Source organism: Filicampus tigris, chromosome 17 (assembly GCF_054856515.1).
Source record: "Filicampus tigris isolate MCC_2025a chromosome 17, RoL_Ftig_1.0, whole genome shotgun sequence".
Lineage (NCBI taxonomy): Eukaryota > Metazoa > Chordata > Actinopteri > Syngnathiformes > Syngnathidae > Filicampus > Filicampus tigris.
In genome coordinates this window covers 12,780,841-12,803,970 of record NC_141233.1, presented here as the reverse complement: position 1 = coordinate 12,803,970, position 23,130 = coordinate 12,780,841, and the positions used below count along the sequence as shown (strand labels likewise).

The 23,130-nt window shown below is 42.0% G+C and overlaps 1 protein-coding gene across 1 annotated transcript in view; it reads right to left on the bottom strand.

Moving 5' to 3' along the window:
- zbtb16a (zinc finger and BTB domain containing 16a) overlaps nucleotides 1–23,130 on the bottom strand; it is a 108,434-nt gene that overhangs the window by 7,118 nt on the left and 78,186 nt on the right. Inside the window, exons 5-6 of the mRNA XM_086012401.1 lie at nucleotides 9,334–9,504; nucleotides 2,796–2,966 (exon numbers count right to left, since the gene is read on the bottom strand). Of these exons, the coding sequence (XP_085868527.1) occupies nucleotides 2,796–2,966; nucleotides 9,334–9,504 (342 nt within the window). The remainder of the gene's footprint in view (nucleotides 1–2,795; nucleotides 2,967–9,333; nucleotides 9,505–23,130) is intronic.

The following is a 23,130-nucleotide window of genomic DNA, read 5'->3' as shown; positions in this document are numbered from 1 at the left end:
GCAAATTGATCAAGATTCAGTGGCAATTAACCCTTTGTGTCTTTTGTCCATGTAGTTTGTGCTAAGAACGCTAACTGTGCTTAGGATGCTAACTGCGCCAGCGACACTAACTGCGCTAATGCTGATGTGAGTGATGTCGAGGCGACGATTCAATTTAAAGACATGCAAATGGCGACCTTTCGCCAGTGGCATTTGAAGGGGGTGCAGTCGCAAACGATCAGGTCGCCGCCACTGTCTCCCAGACGTCGCCCGTCAGCCCCAGCGTGACCTTGACCGCCACGAAGAAGCCAATAAGCGTACACGCCGGCCAGCCCGAAGGCTGCTGATATCGATAACCGCACTGTAAACAAGGTGGCCCTCACATAAGCAGCTAATAATGAATTGCAAATGCCCCCTCCCCGGAGCCCCCTTCCCCTGGCGGTATTGATCCGCCATCGGCATGTGCGGAGGGGAGTGGGAGCAACGGTGGGGGTGGTTAGGTCCTTGCCAGTTGTCGATGATTCATCAAGCGGCTGCCTTTTATGTGAGGTGGCCTTTGACGGTGAGCTTGTCGCTTGCTCTTGTTATCTGGCGTCGAATCCCCCCCACGCTTACCCCCCACCCCTCACAAAAAGGAGTTGGATGTGTGTGTGGAGGTGGGAACCAATTATTGGACAGGCTACCTTGATAGTGTGGCTTAACAGCTGCCTTATTGAAAGGGAGATGGCCGCGTGTGCCGTGTGTGCGAATTAGAGCAGAGGTTCTCAATCTGGGGTCGGCGAGCTGAAGTTTGGGAGGGCGGTCTGCAGGATAATTTGAGATAAATTACGCGTTATGTCGTACCATTTGAAATAGCGCATTAAGGCTAGCCTGGTAGCATAATCGCCGATGTCAAATTTAACGTTTTCGGAAAACAAGAAAAAAAACATTCAATCGACTGTCCATACGCTTTGATTCAGTCTTTTGTGGATTACCATGAATTTGACCTGGGTGACTGAGAATGTACACAGACCTGAAGAAGCAAACGCATTGGTATTTTTAGTTGATATTGTGAGAGTCAGTTAAAAGTGACATGGGCAATTATGCTATTAGGCTAATGCTATGGGGACCAACGTACTAAAACACTTATACCTCCCAATGGGCAAATTAAAAGGCCTGATAAGATTGTGATTTATCACATATTGTTTCAAAAATAAGTGTAACTCCCCATTAAATTTTGACATGAATATCATACTTAGGAGAGCTGTATTTTACACAAACATATTGTAGTCACATTTTTTGTGACAAATTTCTTTTTGTAACATTTAAACTTTTTATTTTTTTATAGGCAACTTTGGAAATTTTATGGCATTATGGCACCCATATCTGATTGACGTTGGGATTATGAGGAGAACCCCAGAAATACAGAATCGGTGTGTGTGTTACTGTGAGGAAACTGCAAGGAAGCACAAGTGCCCCGGTGGGCTTCTCGATCTGTCTTAGCCGAGCTCCCTTTCTTGGCGGACGCTAGCTTATCACTGTGTCAACATCTTTATGGGCCTCTAAATATACCGCGATCAATAGGCAGTCTTTGGAGACATTCATTTACTGTAGCACGCCGACAAAGATATGCATCTGCTGTGTGAGTTTGTGCGTGTGCGAGTGTGTGTACCGCCTCATGAGCTGCTGCCACAATGTGTGACAATGAATGCATTACCGGAAAAGCTCATTTCCACTCAACATTAGCGACACATGCACCGTCTAATGACATTCAAATACAAGAGCTGGATTAAAACAGTTCATCACGAAAAGGAGTATTATGGATAAAAACAATGTTGTGGAGTGTCCACGTCACAGACCTCACACATTTTTTTTAAAATAACCGCTTCTCCATAATGTTATTCCTATGAGAAACTGTTCATGTGCTTTGCGAGGTGCTGCTATTTTGGTTAGCAACAGTTCAAATGTACGACAGCATCTATGATCTAAACTATAGTTGAACCATTTATCAATGTAGCTTACTGGCAAGATGAAGCTAGGTAAGTATTAGAAACAGTTCTCGGCATGCTACGCTACTTAATAACTGCTAGCATTTTATCAATTGCCATTAAAATAGTATCCGAATACAGGGAAAGATTTTATAAACCTATCAACTTGCATTAGCTCATCTTGCTATGTGTTAGCATACCAACTAACTGTTACCATGTAAGTATTTGATCAATTTTCATTTGAAATAGTATCGTAAAGTATAGCATAGTATAATATTACTCTGGCTTTTATCTTGCTAAATTTTAGCATAAAATCTGTTTTTTATCAAATGTATTTAGGAATAGTACCCAAATACAGGGCTACAAGGTTGTTTAATAAATCTATTAACCGATGTTAGCTTGTCCTCTACTTCAGGTTGCTATCTTGCTATTTGTTGTTAGCACACAACTGCTATGTAATACAGAGTCAAGAAGTTCAATTGTTATCTATCGGGCTTAGAGTTTTGGCTACTCAAGTTGCTATCATGCTAAAAGTTAGCATAACAACTGCTAGTATGTTAGCAATTGACCAAATCTTATTTAAAATAGTACCTGAACATAGGTAAAGATGTAAAACACCTTTCATAACTTGAGTAGCTAGCTAGCTAAGTTTTACATACCAACTGGTAGGATGTTCATACTTGATCAGTTCTAACCTACCGTTGTGAAGGCATTTTTTTTAATACACCTGTAGGCACGTAGATGTAGCTACAGTACTTAATGCGGTGTCCTGTGAGTGCCATTAGTTTCATTAACACACACCACAAACGTAAATAATACAAGTGATGATACAACTTGGAGTGTGTTTACCTGTGTGCACACGATAGTGGGTCTCCAGCTGGTGCTTGAGGCTGAACTTCTTGCCGCAGCCGTTACATTCGTAGGGCTTCTCCCCTGTGTGGATGCGCTTGTGGCCTTTCAGCGTGCTCTCATCGCGGAAGCAGCTCCCGCAGAACTCGCACTCGTACGGGTGGTCCCCAGCTGCAAAGTGCACGTTAGTTTTTCGGTCAGGCACCATTCTCTTTCAATATTATTGCAAATGTCACTTAGCAATTGGGCTACGCCCATGGTAGGGTTTTCATTTTTGGTACTCTGCCTGCCAGGTACCAATTTAAACCATTTTAAAAACACGGTGAATGGAGGGCTGTTTCCCAGGCATTATATTCATGCTGGGCTGCTTTTCACATGTTGTCATGTTGATATTTTTCCAACAACAATCACTTAAGAGCAGTTTCAAATGACAAACAAACACGAAAAAAGCTCAGCGCTCCCTCCTCTCCGTTATAAGGGAAACTGCCAGGATATAATTTCTCCTTGTTTTCAGCTCTCTCTAATCAATAACGCATTGCTTGTGTTCTCGTTGATCAACCAGGAACATTTCCTGAAATACACATCCTTGGTTCCATCATGGTATACCTGTAATTTGCTTTAGCTACTAATTGTATGGATGGAAGAAGCTCGGCTACATTTTGTCAACACACAAGAGCTCTCCAAAACGCATGTGGAAAAATTGGTTATGATCTGAAGAAACCAAGGTTGTATCTTTCGGTTGTAATTCCAAAAAGGTATGTTTGGTGAAAACACAACACCATACCTACAGCAAGGAATGTTGGTGGCAACAGTGCAGCACAATGCTTTGGGGCTGTTTTTCTATAGCTAGAACTTGGAGTCTGAGTCAAGTTACAAGGAATTATAAACACTTCGAAATAGCATTCAGTGTTACAAAACCTTCAGGCTTCAGAACTGTCGAAAAGAGCCTACTAGAACATTTGAATATTAATTATTGCTAATCAGAGTGACTTGAAATGCTGGCTGGTGTGTACTGACTCCCATTTAACATGAGTTTGAATGTGACTAGTGAATTTCAAACATAGCCACGCCCCCATTTATAAGAGGGTGTGCATACTTGTGCAACCACATTCTCTCAGTTATTTTTACTTCCCCTCTCGAAAATAAATAGTTTTTTCTTTATTGAGTTGCAGAGGTTAAATGTCATAATATTGGAAAACATTTTCAAATGAATTATCTTGGTTTCGTTTCTACCTGGCACTTGAACAGGGGCGTGTAGACTTTTTCGATCCACCGTACAACCACCTCCTTGTGTCACATCCTCCAGTCAAGTAATGTGGCTATTTATTAATGCTTTTCGCTCCAACGCTGCAGGTTTAAGTCGCCATCAATGACCCATGCCTTTCATTATCTGCCTGTCCGAGCGGTGACGTGCCGCTGAATAAATTGCATTTCTCGTTATGCCCGCCGCTAAGAGACAATCTCACCGCTGGCCCCCCCCCACGTGTTACGTTATTTAAGGCCTTATTGTACGCAGACGACATGCTGTTGCACGTAGACAGGCGGATGAAAGACGCACTTTAAATGCTGATCACATTCGGGCCGCGCCACATTTGTCACGGGAGACAACGCGTTCAAAGGAACGAGCTTGCCTGTAATGTGACGGGCGTGTGGGAGATGTGGGGTGGGGGGGGGGGTCGTGTGTGTTGAGGATCAATAAATGTGACACTCCTTATTTGTCCGCATGAAGTTATCAGCGCCTCCTGCTGTACGCCGAGGGGCGTCGCGGCCACGGAGGAGATGGCCATCCATCAACGAGCCCGGCGGCCGCGTGCCACGCCGCCAGAATAACAATGCGCCTGGCATTCAGCCGCCTTTAATTAGGCCGTCTGATCGCAGCAAGTGAGCAGGATGCTAATACGCGAGACGGCGACGCTCAATGGTTTGTTTACACCTAATTCCGTCCTGTGCTATTTTCATGAATATACCGGGTAAAAAAATCCCAACCGAGAGCAAAGTGCAAGTGCAAGAGGTTATGATAATAATAACGAGAGAATTAATACTCATCAGAGCTGATTTTGAACTGAAACGCTGCAGAGTAAATATGGAACAAGTAGAAAATGAGGGAAAAAAGATGGATTAATTAGGAAAATGACCCATATAATAAGATAGTAACTTGAGTAGACAAGGCTGAGGCTGATTGATAAGGGTTCTACATCTTTCTGCACCATTTCTAATGAGAATTACTAAAATGCTAACATAGTATAAGCTTGTATGCTAACAATCGGCAAAATAGCAAGTTGAGTAGCGAACACCCTAAGACTGATAGATAAGTATTTATTTAGGTATGGTAATAATATCAAGCAAAATAGCAAACTGAGTAGTGGCAGCGCAAAGGCAGAAAAACTTTTCATCTTGTACAATCAGGTGTTCCTTACATTGATAATTGCTAAAATGCCACGATAGTAGCAGTGGTAAGCTAACATATAGGAAGACTGACAAAAGTTACTCTGACTGGATTTTCTCCCCCCCTTCTTTTTGGGGGCTGCATTCATAAGGTATCACTTCATCATTCACTATCGTATTGAAAATCTAATTTCCAGCGAACGCGGCGGGGGAGCCAGTGGCCCGAGCTCTACTTTCTCTCTCACTTTATCGCTATTTGTTTTCTTTTCTTATGTCTGTAAACTTTATCAGGACACACTCAGCAAACTCACTTTTGGATTCTTTAAAGAAAAAAAAAAAAGAGAGAAAAAAAAAGAAAAAAAAAGTGATTTAGTGTGCTGTTGCATTTGAAAGCCGTGATTACTTACAAGCGGATATCGTGTACAAGAAGAGATAAGAACGTGGGGAGAATAGCAGGCATTCAGTCTGGGCTCAGTAGACAAATCATACTTTACACAACACACACACACAAAAAACAACAAAGTGAACAAAAGTGGGTCTTTAAAGACGAAATCAACCCAAACATATTTTTTTCAAGAATATGTTCCCAGCAGACCTACTAGTTGAAAAACGGCATTCTGATTAATATTGCATTTGTGGAATATGAGTTAAGCTGCAAAATTTTAGCCATCTGAGTGGGCGGCCATTTTGTCATTTCTGTCGACTGAAAATGACATCACAACTACCCAGGGCTCGGGTAACGACCAATCACGGCTCAGCTTCAGAAAACAGGTCAGCTGTGATTGATCGTTACCTGAGTAGTTGTTATGTCATTTTCCGTCGACAAAAGTGACAAAATGGCCGCCTCCAGAGATGGCTAAAAACGAGTCCATTAACTCTTATTCCACAAACGCAATGTTCATCAGAATGCCTTGTTTCAAATAGTGGGCTTGCATAGAACATATTCTTGAAAAAAATATGTTTGACTTTCAATTTAAGGGGACATATTATGGAAAATTATCTTTTAAATTGTATATAGCTGGGTGTCTGGAGTCCATCTTTTACTGGAGTGTGTCCTTGTCTTCCGGCTCTCAAATGGAAATGATGTATCTTCAACCATAACCCTGATGTTGACAGATGCTATAGTACTCACAGATATATATTCTTCATCGTCTACAAAAAAAATGACCAATATTACAGCATCTTACACTACGTCACAAGAAGAAAAAGTACCGCTCTGTGTTTGCGTGGTATGGGCGATACTGGTGTTTTGAGTCACAATTACAATTTACATTTGTTGTATTTAACTTTTACATACAATAGATTTTAAATGTAAAATCTTCCTATATTTAAGTGCAGGACTGTGCATAGTGTCACAGTGGCTTGCAACAATATTAATGGCGTAAAAAGTTGGAGAAACTACTGCTCTAATGGAAAATTGCTGGAATCTGAGTTGAAAGTTGAGTTGGAAAATTCTAGACTGATTCTTTGCTTCCTCTCAGGAAGCAGCAGCAGGGAGGCCACAGATGAGGGCCCGGAACAGTGAGGTGGAACCGCATCACATGGGCACTGGACCCTTGGGTGCCCCTGGGCATCGCCACCTGCGTCCCTCTGCCACCACACACACAAACTAACAGACACACACACACACACAGAGCTTCTCATCTGACACCCCAAAGGAGTGCTGAGGGTGGCGATGCCCGAGGGCACCATTGAGAGGGGGCGGGGGGGGGGGGGGTGTTCCGGTCTGTGTGTTAATTCTATAGGTTTTAAATTACGGGCACACGGCCACAGCTGATTTATTTGCTTGCTCAAATACAGCTGCGAACACAAAAACGATGCGGCGGACGACAAATTGTCTCACACGCACACACTTGGGCACAGACAGACAGTGAACAACAATGGAATATTAATGAAGGTCTGCTGTGTAATGTGTGCGTTTTAAGAGAAGGCACAGCTGCCAACACTGTATAATTGAGCACGTGCACTTGAACCTTTAATACACTGTGCATACATGCAGTAAACCTACCACAAGAGCAAATAAAGCTAAGCGTGTGTGTGCGCGTGTGTTGTAGACCATGCAGGTGGTTGGAGGAGAATAAAGATGGCCAGATTAAGATGCTGAAATAAACACCATTAAATTCCACGTCTCCGACGCAGATCCAGTGTCACGGCTCTCGGCTGCGTTGCGGAGATAAGGCAGCAGACAGGTAAATGAAGCACGCATAATGAATGTCCCGCAAACAAAACAACAACAACAACAAAAAAAAAGGCTTTTTTTTTGCCCGCTTATGCTGTTTGTCACTCCGCGCAAGGGAATGTTAAGTCACGCAATGTACATTCTCGTCTGGGAAGCTATCGGAGCTTACGTGTGACGTGCATTCAAAATTTGGAGCTCGTTTTTAGTGGGAATCCTAAAAGAAAGTTTGTAGGATTTCATCAGAAAAATGTAGGAAAAAAAACTGTTAGATTTTTTTCCACTGAAATACCAGAATTTTTTTTTTTTTTTTTTTCCAAGTGCTATTAGTTGGTTGGACACCACCAACATGGCACAATGATATATAAAAGCCTTTATTTACCAATTTTAGATAAAAAAAAAAAGACAATATCATATTATCATATCACAATACCATACAATAAAATATGATATTGTATCATGACATCAGTTAATGATATCATCAAGAGATCACAGTATAATCATATCATGACCAACCACAATATCGTAGTATCATGATTTTCTACTACACATCTTGATATCATCTGATAAATAACACAAGTTATCTAAAGGTTCCTTTCAGACGCGTTCGGGCCCCCCTCTTCTTCTCTTCCCCCAAAATATGCATAAGATGGTTAACTTCAAAGCGCGCATTCCAAGGGAATGCCACGTTCCGTTTCTTTTCCCGTCGGGGTAAACGAGGACCTATTTCCTACTTGGTAATCCCCCACTTCCTCCTCCCCGAACACAAGTCATATTTAAACGACGCTCTCATTTGTGATTTAACACCTGACCAACCATTTCCAGCGACATTCGCGCCGGCTGGGCGGGCAGGTACTGTAAAGCCCTCCACCACCCCTCACCCCCTCCCTCCACGCATCTTATTGGTCCGGCTCATAAATGGAGGCCGACTGCTCTCATCTCGCCGCCTTTTCCTTTCAAATATTTATCCGGAGCGCTGGTGAGCTAAATCGGCCGTGACAGTGAGACTGTTATTTAAGGTCGCAGACAAGCTGCTGAGGCGGGGGAAGAAGAGAGAGCGAGAGGAGGGGAAAAAAAAAAAAAAAAAAAAAGCATCCACCCTTCACCACCGGAATGGAATTCATTTCCATGTGTTCATATCCGTCCATTTGGCCACATGTGTCAACAATGCATTAGCATCCTGCTGTGGCCTCAGCACACACCCCCGCTACATGAATGAATAAAAGAAGTCACCACCGCCGCAGAACGGATTTGATTGCTGACCTGAATGAAGATGAATGGCGGAGCGGCACTCGCGCATGCTTCACTATGTACCCCCACCCCAAATAAAACACGGCTTTTTACTTACAGTAAGCTATTTTTAGCCTCGTCTCGCTTCTCTACCGAGGATGCACACAGCTAAGGGGACAGTGGCAAAAGGTTATTGTGAACTCGGTGTCCATTTATACGACTTGATGACAGAAAAACACCCAATAAAAATCGAAAATTTGAAAAAAAATTCAAATCGAACCGTCCTTCCATCGTAGCGCATTGGGACACGTATCGAATCGTCTTTTAGGGATGCACACCTCAAAAATATATAAACTACCGGTATACATCTAAAAATAAATAATATAATAAACCTATGTTTCTATTTCTGCCGGGATTGATCTTATTTGTACATGAACAATAACGCCACACGTTCCGCACCTATAAAACCGTCTTGCAATGGCATTACTTAGGCGTTAATTAACAAAATGCCCAAAATAAACTTGTGATCCCCGTGACTAACCGCGCTAAACATCCCGTTTTGTCAGCATAAATCCCCGTCGCGCCGTTAATCGTCAGACATTTCACTTTGATGTGTCAACACCCCACAAAAGGAAATCAAAATAACATAATCAAGCATGCAGGATGATGCAAGCCGGTTGCGCATGAGTGTATTTTAAATAGAGCGAGTGAGATGGCGCAGACTGTCTGCGGGGTGCCTTCACTGACCTGTGTGTGAGCGCAGGTGGCGTTTGAGCGCCGTGTGGCTCGGGAAGGTCCGGTTGCATTCGCTGCAGATGTAGCTGCGCACGCCGGCGTGGACCTCCATGTGCTGCTGTAACGCCGTCTGCGTTTGGAATCGCTTGCCGCACAGCAGGCAGAAGATGGCCATGTCAGAGCCTGCACGCAAAAAACATCAATAGCGGTTATTCTTTTCGTCACTAACTCGCAAAAAACATCAATAGCGGTTATTCTTTTCGTCACTAACTCAAGTTTGCATCCGTTGCCCTGAGAAATGGACACTCCACAGAAACTCCTTGTAGGATATTACAAGATATCATGTCATCATATCATCACAATATCATAGTATCATGATATCATTTCATTGTAGTAGCAAGATACCGTGATGCTGATAATGTGGCATGTTATCACAGTAACATCATAGTATCAGCATCTGTTATATCACACAATATCATATCAATGTATTATAGTATCTTGACACATGATATCAAATGATAGTCAGTACCATAGTATCATGATATCATATACCAAAACGTAGGAGAATCACGATATCATAGTATCATATCATTTTTATCATAAAATCATATTAGTATATCCTAGAATTGTTACCACTATATCATATTACAATATCATAGCACCATGATATCATATAACAGAGTTACCAACATGTCATGATATCCCAGTATAAAATCACAGTGTTTAATCACAGTGCAGTAGTGTAATGATATGTTAGCATAATATCATAGTATTACGATATCAAGTAATTGAGAGTATAACAATACTTAGTTTCCCTTTATGATACTTGAAAATGACAAAAATATAATCCCTCTAAAACAACAAAAAAAATAATGGGCACCCAAACATGTTTGGCCACAATACAGCCAAATGTGTTATAATCCTTTAGGCAATGGACATTTGAACACAATATAGACACATAGTCTACCACAATTACTCAAAGGCATATATTCTTTATCCTCTGTGAAATATGACCAGTGTTACTGCAGCTGACTGAATCCCTGAGAGTAGTGGTGACTCGTGTTTGTTTTTGACAGCACAATGAACTGAATTGAAACATTAAATCACAGCACTTTTTTTTTTTTCCTTATTAAAAAACTTTTGGGGGGATGCTGGAACGGGTTTATGCATTTCCCTTCACTTCAATGGGCAAACATGATTTGAGATAGTCTCCTTCCTGGCTGTGCCATATTATGATGCCTGAATAGAACACGCCAGGGCATTTTAGCACCCTGACTGTGTACTGTACTCTGTTTAGGCGAGGAAAAAGCCTTGCACACAACACATTCAGTGTGGCTGTTTGCACCGGGATAAAGATCTCCTATGCAATACTTCAATCCTGTCTTGACTGTTTCTCTCTCTCCAGCTGAGATAAAGAGCACACAGCTGCAAGCAGACAAACACATCACAAACACACACTAACAGTTGAACACACTTGCCTTTACACTTTTTCAATTACCAGGCCGGGTGAAACTCTAGGGAAGGGCTGGGGAGTGTTTGGAAGCCGGTTCCTATTTAATCAGTCAATAACGCATCTTTGGGGCCAAGCTGACACTAATTTAAAAATCTATGAAGAGCGCCACGCCACCTCACGTTCATAACCAGCGCGGCGGCGGCAGCGAGCCGAGTGCCAACATTGGCCTCCTTGTTGGATCAATTACAGTCCCACGAATGGAGGCTGAGAGAAGATGACAAGAAAGTCGTTTTTCATTACATATACAGTAAAATAGAACCATGCAATGCCGTGAATAGCAAAAAATAAATAAAAAACAGCAGCAATTGAAGCCCCGCCCTAAAAATGTTCAATTTGTTCCGTGGCCAAGCTTGTTGCCCAATTTACACTTTAATTTCAAACTCATCTTACAACATTACCCTTAAAAATGAGAGACTTGTAGACGGTAATCTTCAACCCAACCAAAATAACCCAACCTTGGTTATAAGTAAGCCAATCTTCTCAAAATCCACAGCGATCCAGTGATTGGGTTAGGGAAACATACCAGCAATTTGTACTATGTGTAGATTTCAGATTACTTTGCAATGAATATTACTAGGGATGGGCGACTATCGATACCATGTATCGGTAAGGTATCATGTATTCAAGGAGGCTGCAGATACCAGTCACCAATACTTGGCGCTATAAAAAAATGATCCAACATCGAGTAAGTCTTCCTGGGGACTAGTTGGCGCTACACTCTGGCAGTATGTCACATTGGCGGGTAATTTAGTTTCTTCTCAATTTTTTTGTCATTGTGTTAAATGAAATTTTATTTATGAAAAGTTCTAAAGGTATCAGTACTCAGTAGCACTGAGTATTGACAAAATACTCGTACTAGTATCGGTCGGAAAAAAAGTGGTATGAGCATCCCTTAATATTACTTTTGATTGTCCTAATTTTGCTACCATCTATCAAAAATAGATGCAATGATATTCCTCGAAGTTTGTGTGCAATGGGGTCAGTCAAGGCGTTCTACTTTAAAGTCTGCTTTTCTGCTTTTTTTTTTTTTTTTTTTATTGATTGAGGTGGACGGCTTGTGAAGTCCCTCAAGGACCCGAGGTACTTAAGCGGCTTTGACTGACAAGCGCGCATCCAGTTTCGGTCAAACTCCTCCTTCCACTTGCCTTTTCTCAGCTATTGCACAAACACACAAATATATGTGCTGTGCAAAATGTGGCAAATAACATTTATTATGTTATTGCATATTCAAAATAACGGTCTAAAAAAAACGGACACCTAAAACAAACAGAATTAAACATATTTAAACAGCAACATGTTCAACCAAACCAAATGATTTTGTCAAACGAACATTAGCTAGCTAGCTAAAAGCTAACATGAGTTAATGCATATCAGCAATAGTACACACTCAACAAATATGACAGACGTGCCGACAAATTCCACAAACATCAACACACTGCACAAACAAGTGCACGACAACTGAAACGCTCTGATCACTTGTGCAGAAAACCACCCCATAAACAAGACTTTTATTACACTGATTTCCTTTTTACGGGGAGTAATCAAAGAAGGTTGAACGTTAATTATTGGATTATCAGATGCGAGTTTACAATAGAATAAAGTTGTTCTTGCACAACAGCGAGGCTTTGCGGCTTGAGAAAAAAAAAAAAAAAAAGATGTCCGTTAAACCGAGTGGAGGATGTTCAGGAGCAAGCCGGACGCTCCTTTTCCCTGAGTGACTGCGAACGCCTGGTGACACGTTTTTGGCTTGAAACGCGCATTTGCGCAAAGTAGAGAGAGTTCGCACAACTGCAGTACACACTTTGATTAGAGAAAATTAAGTGCTACAAACCATACTGTCGGCGACCGTGTGTGTGTGTGTGTGTGTGTGTGTTGTGTGCCTCTGATGGCTGAAGAGAGCGGCGGAGAGATAAAAGAAGAAAAGGCAGGAGAAAAGTAGTTGACCCAGAAGGTCCATTACAGTGTAAAATTGAGTCAGCCTGAAGTGACACCTAAGAGGAAGCACTGGAGGTGGCGGTGGTGTGTGTGTGTGTGTGAATGTGTAGATGCTGTGTGTGTTTTTTAGCCTCAGTCCTGTTTGGCTGTTTTGGAATAATTTAGCTGCCCTAACTTGCCTCTCGCTCTGTCTCCCGCATCTATTTATAAAGAAACCCGGGCCCCTGCCAGGCCACGGCGGTGCCGGCGCATCGTTAATGGTGGCGAGTGGAGTGGCAGGACTGCTGTTATTTAAGTGGGGGACGGATGGCGGGTAGTAATGGAGAGGAATACTCCCCAATGGGAGGTGACAGCGGGCAGGCGGGCGGGTGTGCCAAGGGGCCGGGTGGCCCTAACAGTCACTGGCTAGCTGTGTGAAAACACCCAGAATGTGACATCACTGTCTGATTAAAACTTCTTCAATCTACTTTATCGCAAAACAATCAATGAAATCATGTTTTGTGATGACGGGATTTATTGAATACATTCGCTTTTTTTTTTTTTTTTGTGCAACCCCTAGCTTCCCGCAGAAAAATTCACCTATTTGCAGTTTTTGTGCTCTTTTTGTGACACTCGAAAAAGTGCCACAAGACACAAGTCCTGCCTAAATAGGAGTTGGTGTCAAGGAAACATGTTAAAGTCATAGCTACATCTCGAATGAGCAACTTAGATCTTTTTGTTTGTCGGAGAAGATTTCGGTTTAGCCTGGGTCGTAAGCAGAAGTTAGTTAGAAGACAGTCTTCATGTAACTTCATGTAAAGGTTTTTATTTTTCATTTTTAAGGGTAATGTTGGAAATTTAGTTTGAAATGTTTAGGCGCAAATTACTCACGATTTTTCACATTTAGCAGTAGGGCTCTACCTAACATTTGTTTTTGTTGTGTTTTGCGACACAAACTTAAAAGTATTAACATTATAATTGCCTATAGATTCTAAAAAGATGCTACTAGTCTATATATCACTAAACGGTTTGGATCCTGAAGAAATGCTAATTGAATATAAACCCGGTAGGGCTCTGAGGTCTGCAGACTTGGGTCAATTAGCGGGGCCCAGAGTTCAAAGCAAACAGGGTGAAGCTGCATTTAGCGGTGATGCTGCACGCAAATGGAATAAGTATTTTCTAAGTGTGTTTAAATGTTGCCAATGTACGTTCTTTTAGTCATTTTGGCAAGCTACTTTTGTTTTCCCTGCTTTGCTTCTGCATGTTGTTAGCGTTTGTGTTTGTAAATGCTGTGTGAAGCACATTGAGTTAGCTTTCGTATGAAATGTGTTATATAAAGAAGAAAGAATATCTTGAGTGGCTGAATACGCAAATAACAAACCGTAAATATGCAGGTGTTGATTCTTGCATTTAATTCTACAATAAACCTTAAAAAAAAAAGACCTAGGAACCGCCAACTGTTGGAGGTGAAATAACGTTGGAACGACACCTGCTTCGAATTTGGACCACTTGCTTGGCCGTTGCAGTCGTCCGGGTTTGTGCGGCGACAGCGTTGGGAGCAAATGCAAAAAAATTATAGTTTTGCAAGCATCCTCTGTGTATTTTCATCTATAAGGCATTCATTTATTTTAAGTGTAATTTTGGCTGATGAGTTAAAAGAATAATATTAAAGTGATTTGGGATAACAATTTGTAAACTATTAATATCGGCAATTACGAATATTCTTGGCGGGGTGTCCATTACTCACAGGCCCCTTGTGTGAATAAAACTATTACAAATAGCTCTCAGTATGACGCCGTGCAGTTTATAGATAATCACAATAAACATTTAACAGATAAATGCTGGCAAAAATGTATTTCCAAACGCTGCAATTAATTGTATGCTAATCACGGGCAGTATAAGAGATGATTACTTTTAAATAAGCTGGAATGTGGACAGCGTACAGCATAAATTAGTGAAACCAATCTAATTGGACATTTTATTGCTGAAGTAAATGTGATCTGTGTTTAACAGCTACTTAAAGAAAAAGCTGTAATCCCCACTAAGTAGCATTGTAAACAACAATAAACACAGTCCCCTGCATGTTTTATATACAACATCTAAACACAATCGCTCATGCGAGTCCTTGGAGAAGCAGCCATTCACATGCAGGAAATCTAAGAAAAGTCCACTTGTATTTGTTGCGTCTGTGCCTGGCGGTTTTCGTCGGGTGGCGATAACTCAAAGTCGGGGGTGGGTGGGGGGTGGGGCTTTAGGAGTGAGTGCTGATGCCGGAAGACGAACGACGGCCGGCGAGATTAATGCCACCAGATGCCAGGCGAGATGCCATATTAATTACCCGAAGATAATGTCATCACGGCCATATGGCGGCTCCACCGGCCATTGGGTTGACAGCGAGTCTTTTTTTATTTGCGCGGTCACGCCATCTGACTGGAGTGCCGTGCTTGCCCGTTGTTATGGAAATTACAGAAGCGGGCACACAAGATACCCCGAGTACCTGTTAAATAAAATACAATACAATTTATATAACGCATTTCAGCTACAGATGTAACAAAGCACTTTAAATACAACAACAAAATATCCATATTACAACAAGTGAAATAAATCGGAATACCTGCCAACCTTGGCTATTCATGGGGGTCGGGACCAAGCCGTGCTACAAAATAGGCAGCATTTATTTTTTTTTGTCATGAGATATGAGCAAAAATTTGAGATAGCTACACTGCCAAATATTTGAAAACTCCCCCCAAAAAATCCATACTTTAGACCCTCACCATTACATGATGCAAGCAAACTTCACAACAGCCAGTTTCCTTGCTGTGGAAGGACAATATCAGAGGGTGGCGGTAATGCGGTGTATATGAAAAGAATAAATATTTGGTGTTTTACACATTTGTGGCTAAAAAGTAAAGCGTGGAGAGTCTCTGTGGATGAAATGCAAAAATATATATATAATAAATATATACTCTATTCTTATTTTTCCTCTCCCTTGTCAGAATCCAGCTACAGCAGAAAGGGAAAATCACTTCTTCCATGACAATCATGCCATGTTTTTTTGATTAGATTAAAAGCAATATAGTAGCAAACGTGGTGCTCGGGGTCACGGTTTTGCCGCTGCAGCGAGTTGCGTGTCAATCGCCTGGTGTGCGTGTTTGAGTTGCCGACTTTAATTTGTTCCCGATTGTCCAGTTCAGTCGCGTGCGTCGGGCCCAATTATTTTTCCACGTTTCTCATCTAAATTTCCCACTTGTTCCGTGTGAAACACATACATGTTAATGATAAAATCCACACAGCGGGTCACACCCGCGTTCGTCTCAGCTACCGTTGAATACATTCCCGCCTTCAAGCGACTCCTCCCCTGCTATACTGCAGTGGATATAAATTCAGCAGCGTCGCCCATGTTTGTGCGTTGCCCGCCCGCCGCTGCGCAGACTGTAAAGATCATAAAGGATGCATGCTGGGAATTAACGTCAGCGTGAGCAACGGCGGCGGCGGCCTTTTAACATGATTCACCGCGACACGGCCGCCCTCGTATCTCCGTGCCGAATCGCGGCTCATTTACAAAGACGGACCGCGCCGGCCGTCCAATCCATCCCATCAAGCCCCGCCGCCGCCCCACATCACCGCCGTAACGCCCCGTCCTCCCTCCCTCCCTCCCTACCTTCCACTCCACACAAATCCGATTTAATCAGACAACTTGTGCAGTGTGGCTGGGAGTAAGAAAAAGGATAATTAGTAAACAGAGGAGCTCCTCGCCAGGCTTCATTGGCATTCGCGCCAGGTTACTGTGTCGCATTTAAAATGCGGTCTGATGAAGTCTACAGAATCAAACCATTTGTTACTCCTATTGAGGAGGCTTCGGGCTACTGGCAATTAAATTGGAATTAGCGGCGGGGAATGAGATAGGGCAGATTCATAGCGAGCGGGGGAACAGAGAGGCCTCTCTGTCTGGACTTGGCTCGGAGATTGGACGCAAATTTGCCGCCGCGCACGTTTTGTTTGTTTCCTGCGCCACGGCACTTATCTTTTATTAATCATAAACCCGCCCGCCACAGTCTAATGATATACAAGAGCGGCATCATTTTTTTTTTCTTTTTTAAATCTACCTTTTCAAACATAATAACAATCATATTTTGTTTTGACTGAGCTGGTGTTGATCCAGTCCTGTTGTATTTGATAATTGAGACCCCACACTATGGCTAGCGAGTGGACATTAAAAGGGACATATTATGGCAAATTGACTCTTTAATGGCTTGCATACAAACAGGGGGATCTCTGGAGTGCCTCGCCACCCATCAACTGTGAAATTTAAACAACTCAAGAACTCAATTCACTTCACTATAAGCAGATCTTTGGCAGATTGTGAACATTTCTTAAAAAAAGCAGTTTATTGTCACTCCCAGTTGAAGTTTACTGTCAAACTATACATAAAACAAAGACAATTACACCACGAGTGTTTGAAACAACCACCGAGTTTAGCTTCACATTCCGCTAGCTTAATGCTGACGCTAAAGGCGGCTTGAACACAAAATGTGCAGCAGCACATGTAGACCGGCAACACATGTGGACAGACAATATCGCAGCACTTACAACCAATTGATATCATAATCCCACATTGAGTTCCTCTGCCCACGACTCGTAAGCTAAACCTTGGATAAGATCCAGTGCCACTTTCTAATGACCGCTGAATCATGCTGTCTGAAACTTGTTTGGTAAGGCATCGACACTGAAACAGTAGCGATGGGGTTATTGTTTTGGGTGAAGTGTCGCCTAGATGAGTGAAAATGCTTATTTTGTTTTTATGGATGCTCACAAAAATGTATCCAGAGAAAACCCACGCAAGTATGTGCAAAACATGCAAATGACATACTGGCACACCGAAGCTTAGATTCAAACCCAGAACCTCAGAACTACAAGGCAGATGTGCCAACCAAAATATGTTATTAGGATGAAAAACAGAGCTCAGTAATAAAGTGTGTGTGTGTTCTAGTGGCGACACAAACAACAGAAATGCACTCAGATGCTTTCAAGGTTAAACACAGAGCTCAAGTCCATTACTGGAAAGAGAGCAATGAGGAAAAAAACGATAACGAAAGCAATCGTCAAATTTCTGGAAGAGGTCCGTAGTCGACCTCACATTCGGACAGATGAGGTTTTAATTTAAAACTAAATCAAACCAAACAGACTGCGTGCCAGTCGTTCGGCGATTTCAAACCTTTATGTTTAAGGGCCACATTTGATTTTTAAAACAGACACATTGATAGATGACATTAAAGAAAGTGTTTTTGTAATCGGGTTTTAATACGGAAATTATCGCTTTATAATAGTGTACAGTACTTCATAAAATGATATAGTAGCAAAGAAATAGAATGTAAAAAATAAACAGTTTGTGCACCATGACTCATTCATTCTTGATAATTCATTGCGGCTCCTTCTGGTGTGCTCAGCTTTGCCACTGGGGGCAGCATAGTACAGTCATGCAGACAAACAAAGAAGAGTTTCACTATTAGTGACTCAGACACACATGACACCCACTTAAAATCGTCACCCATCTTGGAAAACAGTTTTCTTTGTAAAGACATAATGACAAGAAGGCTTCCCTTGAAGCCAGAATACACCTGATCAGGTAACATTCAAAAACTTCTAGCAAAAAAGACGAATTATCCACCCATTGACATTCCCATGATTTCAGTACTATGAGTAATATTTAAAAAGGAAAACTGCAGTCAATCCCAATTAATGTTAGTCTTTTTTTTTTTTGCAGAGAATAAAGAATATATCATTGACATCAGGCGGAAACCTTGTAACCTCCGAAATGATCACTTTAGGAACCCCCCCAAAAAATAGCATGTTTACATATCATTGCTCCGTCAAACATGAAAAGTTGATGAAGCCATTTTTGCATTATTGTTTGATTTCAATCTGACTTATGACTTTCTGATTTATGTTTATGCCACACTTGTAGTGCCTGCTTAAAAGATTGTCAAAAGGTTTAGTTAGTTAACAAATCTAATAGACATAGATTTGAGCTATTTTATTTTAACACATGCCTAACCTAAAAGACCATAACATTTATCATAAATCCGATATTGTAATACAGATTCATTTATGGCTTGCGTTTGTTCAAAATAAATGGGAAGAGGACCCCGAAGAAAGAATCGCATGGTAAATCGCTCTCGAAAAAAAAATTGCAATCGGATTAGTTTTCATATCGCGACCCTACTCTCCACTGTGCGTACGTTTTCATGGCTGTAAATGATTTCTAGGCTTTTCCATTCATTGCTTTGTATCAATATGAGGCTTAGTGAGCAAGGCGGCCTGGGAGCGACTTATCCAGCGGCACCCATCAACCGCCAGTAACCTCCACCTTCACCCCGGCGTCCTGCAAAGGAATCCCAAATCTGTCCTCGCCTTCCCAGCATTGATTCTCCTCACTGGCCATCTGGACAGTGGGGGCCGCCAGTGTAAAAAGAAGAAAAAAAAAAAAGGGGAAGGGGGGGGGGGGTGTATGGTGAGTGTGGGTTGTGGAGTGGGGGCACAACCCACATTAGTCACGGGCTCTTTGGTTCTTCGACCTATACGCACACACACACACAGAAAATGACCCTTGAACACCCCCCCCCAAACACCGACGCCGCTGACATGGTCTTTCCTGGTGGACAAAAGGCTTTTAGCACCTCGCTCTACTGTCCGACACGGACACGCCGGACAGGATGGGTGCTTGTTTTTTTGTTTCCTCAAAGGGGGGTTGGGGGTCTTGGGAACAAAAAAAGGATGAGGGCTGTTAAGGACAGGAGAAGGAGGAGGATATCTGAGCCGATGCATGTATTTGAAAAGCAATGAAAAAAAAAAAATAATAAGGGTATTAGCTACAAAAGGCCACGCTATGCTTCTCGGGTTGGCTTACGAGAGGAAACGGCGGGACGAGGGCAAAGTCACGCCGCGACAAGCTGCTCATTGTGGTTGGACGAGACACACTCGCGGCAAGGCGGCGTCTTCAAAATGAATCGGAATGCAACGGAAAATGTGACAAGGACCCCATATATCTATATATCTGCAGTGTATATCTATCTCTATATCTATATTCATCGATCTATAGTTTGACCTTGGTACATTAATCTATATTTGTCTCACGTGACTAAATAAGGTAGCCCAAATATTAGGTACACCTCGGTATGTCACAGCGCATAAAAGCCATGTAAATGTAAGCCATATTCTCTTCATACACATTTTTGGCCGTAGCTAATGAAGACAGTGCAGTGAGCATTCAAAGTCTTTTCATCCCTGCGCAACATCTGCTTGATGGGTCGTAAAAAAAAAGTGAGCATGGGATAAAACGTGATATTTCGGTTACGAAAGAGGCATTCAGGTGCGCCTCCATAAAGGCCCAAATTCGATGATGTGTGGTGTTTACGTACGTTTGCAGTGAACAACATTAGCCTTAAAGGCCGTTTCATTAGCGGCTGCTCAACGGAGGCAATAAAGCGCGGCTCAGCCAGCTGTGACCTTGGAGCCAAAATGGTGGACGTGGCCGACTGCGCGGCTCGAGCGGCGGAGGGGGAAGAAAAAAAAAAAAAAGAAAGCTTTTTATTTATTGATATCGACCTTACGCGTGTGTCCATCAAACTGCACTGAGGGGGAAAACGCGGCAGAATGAGGGAAAGGTTTACAGTGCTGCGCCTCCATTTGGCTTAATTCCATTTGGAGGGAATTGATTTGGAGATGCTGGAGTTTGTTCTCTCCGTTACTGCCTCGCTGTCTAAGGCCTTATTTCACTCGCTCGGCAACAGTATCACCAGGCGGACAAACATTTTGTGACCTGGCATAGCAAAATGAGTCACAGTGACTCTTATTTCAGAAATGAGGCTTTGGCATGATCAAAATAGAAAATGACCAAAAAAGAGAATGATCTTAGCTTTACAATGATATACCAACCATTGCGTTGCGCTTCTCATAACATCATTATTACAGAAATGAATCGGTAGATGCGACGCCCACTTTAAAGTGCATCTTTCAAAAATGATTATGATATAACATCATAATGTGAATTTCTTCCCCACCAGTATATTTATCATAAAGAATCCATGACAATCATTCATTTGGGTATATTGTTAAATTATTATTTGTGGAAAATTTTCTGATTAGGAACAATTTCAACCTGGAATATTTTCATTCTCTCTACTAATATGATTTAAAATGTATTTGGAGTGTTTGTATGATTAGATTTGGATATGTTTTTAACAGTCAAAGAGCTTAAGAATGTTGCAATGTCTCTTAAAACAAGATTATTTCTCATTTCCATTATTTCCTCTGAAAACACTTGTCTTGGTAATGGACCAGCCTCCTGGAATAGACCAATTTCCACTTTAAGAGAGTCCACACATCAATGTGACCTAGGCATCATTCGTATTATCGCTCAGTGTGTAGCGTATCCTGAGGTCCACTTTTGTTCCGTGGACAGAAATCAAAAAGTGGCTGAAAGTAAGAAAAGAGATTTCCTGGGAAGCTTGACGCTTGCAACAAGTACTTGCAGTACTTGCAAGTAGAATTTGACCATATTTGTACTATGACCATCCATACAATCCATCATTTTTTTTTCAAATATCTGAATGAAAAAAAACCTGCAGCAAAAAATATCGCACTTATTTCATCCAGGGCAAAAGAGCAGGTGCTTGGGCACAACTCGGGGTCTATGTGTGCGCGTGCCTCGTCCCAGTTCTGTTGTACGGCATGTCATGACTCTTGTCCAATCAAATTCCTCGGTCAGAAAAACTACGTGTTATGCGTCACTGGAAATGCAAAACATGCAAAATAATCGTATATAAAGCTGAAATTGGAATTGATGCGCTTGAACCTGCAGTTTAAATCCACCCTCAATGATGAGTTGAAATAAAGCCAGTGTCATGTTTAAGCCTGCCGGCCTCAAAATTGGCTAAAAATGCAGATAAGACTGCACTCAATTGCTCCGGCAGGACTCCTCCAGCCTCGTGGATTAGCGCCAGATAATCATATAACGGCCATGATAGTGCCCATCCGTGCTCAACGAGCCCATAAAGTCAACTCTGAGTAAAGAGCAGCGCTGCTACACACGCACAAACACACACACTTGGGGATGGGGGGGAAAAAATAGCATGTGTTCCACAGCTGGGTGACAGTTCTGCCTCCGACCAGCTGGGGGCACCGCAGAGGCGGGAGTCCTCACATGACCTTCTGAGCAGGAGTTGACAGGCAGTTCACAAGGGAGGGGAGAAAAAAATAAGGGGGGAGAGAAGCCTCTTATATGCTATAGCAGACACAATGTTGGCTGCCTCGCACGCGCTTAATGGCTGAGAATGGAGATTAGAAAGTAGTTTAGAGGGTCAGGTGTTTGATGCAGGGGGCTTGGGGGTGTCAGGGAGTATTTTTTATTTTTTCTAAGCACATTCCAGCATGGGAATTGCACTGGGAAGGAATGCTGGGATACACCACAAATGGCAGAACGTTTCTTTAAAAAAAAAAAAAAAAAAAGGTGGTCATCAGAAGGGCCGCAGTTGTGCTTTCAGCTGTTTATTGAAAGGGACACACAAACAAATACAAAATGACAACACTCCCAAGGAGTTGTGGTAGGCCAGGACTCACAGCCATGCCTCACACGCAGACTAACCTGCTACGGCTTAAGATGTTACTCACTAGGCCTCGCCCCTTAAAGGTACACACCCAACACGCAAATACGACAGTAGGTACAGTAATTGCACGTTGTACTTTATACTCAACACATAAGCCAAGATATCACTGTAGCTGATTTAAACAAAAAAAAAATCTGTTACAATAACGTAAATGTATTTTCACCTTCATATGTACGATACTTTCTTCTTTTTTTTAAAATGAAATAAATTTGCAAAAAAATTCCCCAAACTTTTTTCATGTTATTATTGGGTGCTCGTGTAGAATTTTGAAAAAATATATATATTTATCTATTTTGGAATAAAGCACTAGTAGCAAAATGCGTGGAAAAAATGAAGCGCTGTGAATTATTTCAAGATGCACTTTAACAGTCCTGTGCTTTTAGCAATGAATGGATTTCATAGCATTCAAAGGGATTAAGTACAGCACTTCTGCAAAAAAGCACTCTTTGTGGGCATTCTCTGACATTGAAATGGCCAGAACTAGACCTAAGAATAAAAGAAACAAGCCTAAATGGCCAACTGAGGTCACTTATTCTTTGGATGTTTCACATTATTTGACATGCCACCAATCTCACCATTTTGTGACAAAAATATGATTTCATGAGCTTCATTATCTGTATTACAAATAAAGCAATACAGGTAGAGAAAACAAACTCTGAAAACTATATGCAACTGGCTTCCACTTGCAACTCTATCTCCTCATGACTTCCTCAAAGC